The 7,406-nt window shown below is 38.8% G+C and overlaps 3 protein-coding genes across 3 annotated transcripts in view; 2 read left to right on the top strand and 1 right to left on the bottom strand.

Moving 5' to 3' along the window:
* LOC104778538 (protein SPIRRIG-like) overlaps nt 1-2,452 on the top strand; it is an 11,273-nt gene extending 8,821 nt beyond the window's left edge. Inside the window, exons 16-18 of the mRNA XM_010502995.2 lie at nt 15-321; nt 409-555; nt 665-2,452. Of these exons, the coding sequence (XP_010501297.1) occupies nt 15-321; nt 409-555; nt 665-1,909 (1,699 nt within the window). The 3' untranslated portion in view covers nt 1,910-2,452. The remainder of the gene's footprint in view (nt 1-14; nt 322-408; nt 556-664) is intronic.
* LOC104760304 (beta-carotene isomerase D27, chloroplastic-like) lies at nt 3,164-4,953 on the top strand. Its single transcript, XM_010483212.2, has 7 exons — nt 3,164-3,516; nt 3,605-3,753; nt 3,837-3,929; nt 3,999-4,060; nt 4,240-4,346; nt 4,686-4,778; nt 4,870-4,953. Exons 1-7 carry the CDS (start codon nt 3,246-3,248, stop codon nt 4,902-4,904), a joined length of 810 nt encoding a protein of 269 aa, XP_010481514.1. The 5' UTR covers nt 3,164-3,245; the 3' UTR covers nt 4,905-4,953.
* LOC104760294 (putative clathrin assembly protein At1g03050) lies at nt 5,099-7,337 on the bottom strand. Its single transcript, XM_010483203.1, has 4 exons — nt 6,783-7,337; nt 6,470-6,675; nt 5,500-6,369; nt 5,099-5,392 (listed from the first exon to the last, which is right to left on the bottom strand). The coding sequence occupies exons 1-4, from the start codon at nt 7,244-7,246 to the stop codon at nt 5,124-5,126; spliced, it is 1,809 nt and encodes a 602-aa protein (XP_010481505.1). The 5' UTR covers nt 7,247-7,337; the 3' UTR covers nt 5,099-5,123.

Genomic DNA, 7,406 nt, shown 5'->3' with positions numbered 1-7,406 from the left:
CTGCTTGATTGCAGATATGAGAGCTGGGATGATCCCGAGGTTCCAAAATTTCATTATGGTTCTCACTATTCAAGTGCGGGAATTGTTCTGTTTTACCTTATTCGCCTCCCGCCATTCAGTGCTGAAAATCAGAAGCTGCAGGGCGGTCAGTTTGATCATGCTGATAGACTCTTTAATAGTATTAAAGATACTTGGCTAAGTGCAGCAGGAAAGGGAAATACTTCAGACGTTAAAGAACTAATTCCTGAATTCTTCTACATGCCTGAGTTTTTGGAAAATAGATTCAGCCTTGATTTGGGTGAAAAACAATCAGGAGAGAAGGTTTGTGTCAGTTCAAGGTCTTTCCATTGTGTTTGATTGCTCCTTTCATGTTGAGTTTATATACTTATATTTCCTGCATAATTTCAGGTTGGTGATGTCTTTTTACCTCCATGGGCTAGAGGTAGTGTACGTGAGTTTATCCTCAAACACAGAGAAGCGTTGGAGTCAGATTATGTCTCAGAGAATTTGCATCATTGGATAGATCTCATCTTTGGGTACAAACAGAGAGGAAAGGTACATTACACTATGTTTTCCTTTTGCTGCTAGTCAAGTAGAATGCAGAAATCAAATTATTGTAATGTTATTCACTTTCTTTTACCTGTTCTGAAATATTTATTCTCAGGCTGCAGAAGATGCTGTGAATGTTTTCTATCATTACACATACGAGGGAAATGTTGATATTGATGCAGTTACCGACCCTGCAATGAAAGCTTCCATACTAGCGCAGATTAATCATTTTGGGCAAACTCCGAAGCAACTATTCCCGAAAGCTCATGTCAAAAGAAGGACAGACAGGAAAATTCCTCTTCACCCTCTGAAACACTCGATGCATCTAGTTCCTCACGAAACACGTAAATGCTCATCTTCTATAAGCCAGATAATTACTTTCCACGACAAGGTTCTCGTTGCCGGAGCCAACTGTTTCTTGAAACCTAGGGGATATACAAAATACATAACATGGGGCTTCCCAGACAGGAGTTTGAGATTTATGAGCTATGATCAGGACAAACTGCTATCAACCCATGAAAATCTCCATGAAAGCAACCAGATCCAGTGTGCTGGTGTTAGTCACGATGGGCGCATTGTGGTCACTGGAGCAGAGGATGGTTTAGTGTGCGTGTGGAGAGTAAGCAAGGATGGTCCCCGTGGTTCCCGGCGTTTACGATTAGAGAAAGCCCTATGTGCCCACACAGCTAAAGTTACATGTCTACGTGTAAGCCAACCGTACATGATGATTGCAAGCGGGTCAGATGACTGTACAGTCATCATATGGGATCTCAGTTCATTGAGTTTTGTGAGGCAGCTTCCTGACTTCCCAGTTCCCATTTCAGCAATCTACATAAACGACCTTACTGGGGAAATTGCAACCGCGGCTGGAACTGTCCTTGCGGTTTGGAGCATCAACGGTGATTGCCTTGCTGTGGCTAACACCTCACAGTTACCATCTGATTCGGTATTATCAGTAACAGGCTCAACATCTTCCGACTGGCTTGAAACAAGCTGGTATGTAACTGGTCATCAGAGTGGAGCAGTTAAAGTATGGCGGATGATACATTGTACTGATCCGGTGAGTGCCGAGAGCAAAACAAGTAGTAGCAACAGAACAGGAGGTCTGAATTTGGGTGATCAAGTGCCAGAGTACAAGTTGATTCTACACAAGGTGTTGAAATTCCATAAGCAACCGGTCACCGCTCTCTATCTCACGAGCGACCTAAAGCAGTTACTAAGCGGTGATTCAGCAGGACAGTTGCTTTCATGGACATTACCAGATGAGACATTAAGAGCTTCATTGAAACAGGCTTCATTGAAACAAGCTTCATTGAAACAGGCTTCATTGAAACAAGCTTCATTGAAACAGGCTTCATAGTTTTAGAATCTAAAGCAGAGACCAGTCATTCCCCTTTTGGTTTTTTTGGCTAGAACCGAAAGAGCTGGCCAGAGAACTTAAACCACATAGGAGAAAGCAAGACCAAAGTCTGAACAAAGGGTTGGCTCTGGTGGTGCGTCACTTATACATCACTGGCTTGCAGGTTAGGAGAAAGAGAGCATAGCGAGCCACTCTCAACTCTGTTTTGCTGGTGAGTTTTCAAGTTTGAGAAGGAGAAGGAGAGAAGGTTTTGTTTGAGAATTTGTGTAAATAGATGGGAAGATTACAAGCTTTACAGGGGAGTGTGTGTACTGTGTACAGTATGGTATTTTTTTGCGGCCGTTTTTTTGTTTCTTTTTGAAAACTCATTGAAAATAGCAGAAGCTGGGCATATTAGTATTTACAGCCCCATCTGTATCTGTATCTGTATCTGTATCTGTATCTGTAATTTCTCAGATTCAATCCTTGCATTGTTTTAATATTTTGTAACCTTTTGTATTCTTCATGTTTTGCATCAATGTCAATGGAAAGTTTTTCTTTTTTGGTTCTAAGTGTGGGAGAGAGAGATGGTCTCTTAGATTTAATATTATGTTATCTAAGTAGATCAACAAGAAATAAAAGACAAGAAAAGAAAAAAAAAAGAATCTTTTTTTTTTGCTCTGTTTTTATTTGCTTGTCAGCTGCCTTGAATAAGATTTTTTATTCAAATAAATTGCAAAACATGAAATATATTTCTTAAATATTAAAATATAACAACTCATCACTAAAATTCTTCATTTTTCACAATTTTTTTTTTATATCAATAAGATATTCATGTTTTTGTAAATAATAATGATTACCATATAACTAATTCAAATTAATATATAAATGATGATATATTTTCACGAAAAAAGAAGATAATATACCATTTTAAACACTTTTACCATTCAGCCTTTGAAAAGATCTATACGTCATAAATTGAAAAGAAACAAAATAACAAAAAAGGACAAATGGCCAAAGAAAGCATAAAAAAAAAGTAGAAAATTTATGTTACCATTCGAGGTTTAATTTCAGAAAGAAAAAAAGAAAAAAAAAAGAGAAGAGTATTTTCTAAATATTTGTTTCATTGTTTTCTCTTTTTACTCTTTCTTTGAAAGGACTGTCTTTTCTCTTTTGAATTAAAAGAGAAAGAAATTTTTGTATTAAAGGTAAAAGATAAAGACAAAAAAAAAACAAAGATACAGAGTCATTCAAGGCCATATATATACTTTGAAGACGTCAATTCTTGGCCTTAGAAAAACAAAAGAACCTGCAACAAGTTTCTCTGCCCATAACTCTTCTTTTACAACAAGACCAAATGATGAACACTAAGCTATCACTTTCTCATACCAAGATTCTCACCTTCACGGGTCGGTTCAACGATACCCGCACTCGAAGTGGCTTAGACAGACGCTCAATCGTTTCCCCAACTCTCAGTTCAAAGCCCATCTACTCCGGCGGACTCAAGGCTACAAAAGAGACAGCAGTAACCGAGCCGTCGAATACGAAGAATGTGAGTAATATTGAGGACAGCTTCTTCTCGAAAATTGCAATTAAATATCTCTCAAAGAATCTTCAAGACGCAGCAGGTTTGTATCCCACATCTATTCTTTGAACCTATGCTAATTCACTTCATATATACTTGTTGAGGAAGAAATCTGAAAAAACATTCTTCAGGGATGAGTAGTAGTAGCACCATGAGTACCGATTATGATAGGTTAGTAGATACGGCCACTAGGGTTGCGCGTAACTTTGACACCAAGCAACAACATGAGCTTGTTCTTAGCTCTTTGGACAGAGCATTACCAGCAGAGATAAGCTCCTTGGTAAGTTTTCTAATGGATTTAATTAGATCAAGTTGCAGCAAAAAATGAACATATTACACCAACTTATCTTGCTGAATCTACAGATCAAAATGCTCTTCCCACCTTCAAAACTCTCGAGGGAGCTCTTTGCGCTATTCACCACAATATCTTTCGCTTGGCTTGTTGGACCTTCAGAGGTAAGATACTTGTTTTTGAGTAGAAATTAATATTTTCATGAGTTTTAATTCGAGAACTTCATTGCCAAGGTGAGGGAGACGGAGGTTAATGGAAGAAAAGAGAAGAGTGTTGTGTTCATAGAGAAGTGCAGGTTAACTATAATCTCTCTCTTTGGTCCCCCATCTGATCATTAAACTTCAGAAAAATATCAAAATCATTCTTTCATAAACAAATCATTACATTACAGAAACTACAAATTAAACAATAATTTCACTTGTTGAGATCAATAACTCATATCATGCATGTCCTTGAATGTTGTTTATTTTGTAGGTTTCTTGAGCAGTCAAATTGTGTTGGTATGTGCACTCATATTTGTAAAATTCCATCCCAAATCTTCATGAAAAATTCACTTGGAATGCCTATCTACATGGAGCCAGGTACTACGCGGAATCTATTTCTCTTCTAGTTTATAATAGCAATCACTGAAACAGGAAGATTAGGCATATATAAATAAAACAGTTGAATCTCAAACTTAATTATATATTGTGAAAATATTAGCCTGCACTTCTCAACTTGTGGAGGCTAAATGTGAGCTTTAGGGGTCCCATTGATTCACCACTAAGGACACCATTAACTACAAGTAGACCCTTAATGATGTGTGATCATTCTTTCTAAGAAGTCAACGAATTGACTTAAGACACAAGCAATCATTTTTAATTTTTTCAAACAGAGACAAATGTGACAACACTAATTAACATTTGTATCGAGTTTTGCAGATTTTAATGATCTTAGCTGTAAGATGATGTTTGGCCGGGAGCCTCCGGAGATCCAAGATGATCCTGTTATGAAACAACCATGCTTTGAATTCTGTAAGCATTGAAACCTTTTGTGATTGACAAGATAACTTCTCAAACAAGATATTTGAGGATCTTTATTAATAATGATTATCTGTTTCTGCAGGCAAATCAAACAAAAGCTATGGTGTGAAGCATTAGAGCTTGTTCCAGAGAGATTAGATTTAATTGTGATGTCAAAACATATTTTAGGTTTTTCTTTTAAAGTTAAACCAGATATTACAATTACAGAAGCCATTAGTAAATAAATGTATTTGCAAAAAGATCAAAGCCATTTGTAGATCTATGAGACCAAACTGATTGGTAGACAAAACAAAAAGCTGACACAACTTAAGGAAGAGCTCCATCTACGGCTCACAATCAGTATTGAGGTGTGTAAGAGTAAGGTTGGTTTTGGTTTTGGTTTTGCCTTAGATTCATGTTTCCTTGTCTTCCATCTCTAGAGTATTGGTCCCACATCATCTGTTCTTCCATCAACATCCTCTGTTTCTTCTCCATATCATTCATTTGCACGTATGGTGGCGGCGCAACCTCCAATGACGCTGCAAATGGATCCATGGGAACCGGACTGCTATTGTTTCCGCTGCTTCCATTTTCCGTTGCGGGTGCTTGAAGTGCCAGCATAGTTGCTGTAACCGATAGAAAATTCATGTCAAATCATCATAAGGCAAACGAAAACAGAGCAAAGTTATAATAGAAACTTCAAAAACAGAGCAAAGTAATGTTTCTTTAAAACCTGCTGGTCTTCCTGCAGAGCCAAATGCCATACTGCTTGCGCTTCCGCTGGCTCCATAAGCGGTCGATGTTTTCACGGCTGTGTTTACAGCGCCATGCTGATACATTCCGTTAAGCAACAACATATCAAAGCCTCCTCCGAGTTCCGACTTTTGTGCGGACAAGTTTGTTGCTGTTTGCACCAAAGCTGTTTCCCAATCGGCCGAATCATCCTTAAACGCTTCCCATCCTGGACCAGGATCTGAACCTGAACCGCTCGCGTATGGCCCGTCAAATAAAGCCAATGCCAAGCTATCTCCAGCTTCTGCTGCTTCATTTCCGTTTGTATTCCCAAGATCCAGAAAATCACCCATCGTCTCTTCTTGTTTCTTCTCTATTACCACTTCTTCCTTTGCTTCTTCCTCGGGTTTTTCCTCTTCTTCTTCTTTTGGTGGAGGTTCGGGTAAGGCCTTGATTGCATTCATATCTTCTTGCTCTTCATTTACTTCCTCTGTTCTCGCATCACCTTCTTCTTCATCAGCCTCAGATTTAGTAGATTTTGTGTTCTTGGTCTGTTCTAAAGCAGATTTATCTCTTATAAACTCATCCATGAGGTCAAGCTTCTTCTGTGTAATCTTCTCTACCTCTGGATACTCAGAAGACCGTGCGATCCCCATGTTCTTGCACCAAGAGTAGAACTGATCGAGCTCTTCGAACTGTTTCGAAACCCAGCAGAAAATGTCATAGACCTTGATGGAATCAGAAATATCTAACTCCATGAATCGGTCGATTAAAATCCCCATTATCTCTGTTACATCGTAATATATCTGAAAACTCTCCTTCACTACTGGATACAGAGCAACAATTACAACTCTGTTGTTCCTCGCATTACCTATCCAAAAATGTTTTTTTTTTGTTCACACATAACTTTTTACCCAAGAAAATAAATAGAGAGAGAGAGAGGAACCGTGAGACGCAAGTAGTGTATGTACCTGTAGGACGACAAGCCAAGAAACGGTCAAGAAGTTGCTGCAAATGTTGAATTCTGATGAAAATCTGCTCTGTTTTCATCTCGGCGATAGGTTGTGACCTGACCACGATAGCCGTGGAGAGATCAGGCGCGGCTTGATCTTTCTCATCTCCATCGTTTTCTCCTCCAATGCAGTAAACTCCACGCTTCCCGTGTCTCGCTTGCATCCTCAAAAATCGAAAATAAAAAAATATCTTAATTTGGTCACAAATACCTTTTTAAATACACATTCAACTTGAAACCCTAATTGAAACCCGGATCTCGAGCACCCGTACCTGAAATCAAGCCTTTCGTCGAGGTACAATGCGTAAGTCCTTACGAAAGCAGAGTAATCCCAAGAATTAGACCTAGAAACATCCCTGAAATCAGACATGTTAAGAAGTCTGGTCCCACGGCGAGTGGCGAAAAAGATCTCTTGCTCGTAGGCTTGATCTCCTTCTCCTAGAAGACGTTGGATCAAAATCAAGGTTTTGAGAGCAACGGTCCAGCATTTGGTTTTGTTAAGGCGTCTCGAAAGCGTGTTAACGCAAGCGTTGATGTAATTGCGTGAGTAAGAAGTTAGGCTAAGGATCTCTCTTATGTATTTCTCTTCGGCAGGGAATTCTTCGTGACGAGTCGCTTTGACGATGGCAACGTCTAGTTCCGATAAAGAAGCGCTTCGACCGTTGACTTTGGCAAGACCGACGCTGGTTTGGTCTTTAACGGCTCCTATGGCTCGTTTAAGTTTACTTGAACCCATTTTATTACTACGATTAATGTATTTATTTATTTATTTAAAGGAAATTAAAGAAAAGAGAAAAGACAAAGACTTGAAGAGAGAAAAGGGAAGAACGAGGGTTGTTTTATTTGTTTATGTTTCCTCGTCGTTTCCTTTTTTCTCCTCTGTTTCTTTTTTTTTT

Source organism: Camelina sativa, chromosome 3 (genome assembly GCF_000633955.1).
Source record: "Camelina sativa cultivar DH55 chromosome 3, Cs, whole genome shotgun sequence".
In the NCBI taxonomy this organism is placed as follows: Eukaryota; Viridiplantae; Streptophyta; class Magnoliopsida; order Brassicales; family Brassicaceae; genus Camelina; species Camelina sativa.
Note: the sequence above shows the minus strand (reverse complement) of the source record. Positions and strands in the feature narration are given on the sequence as shown.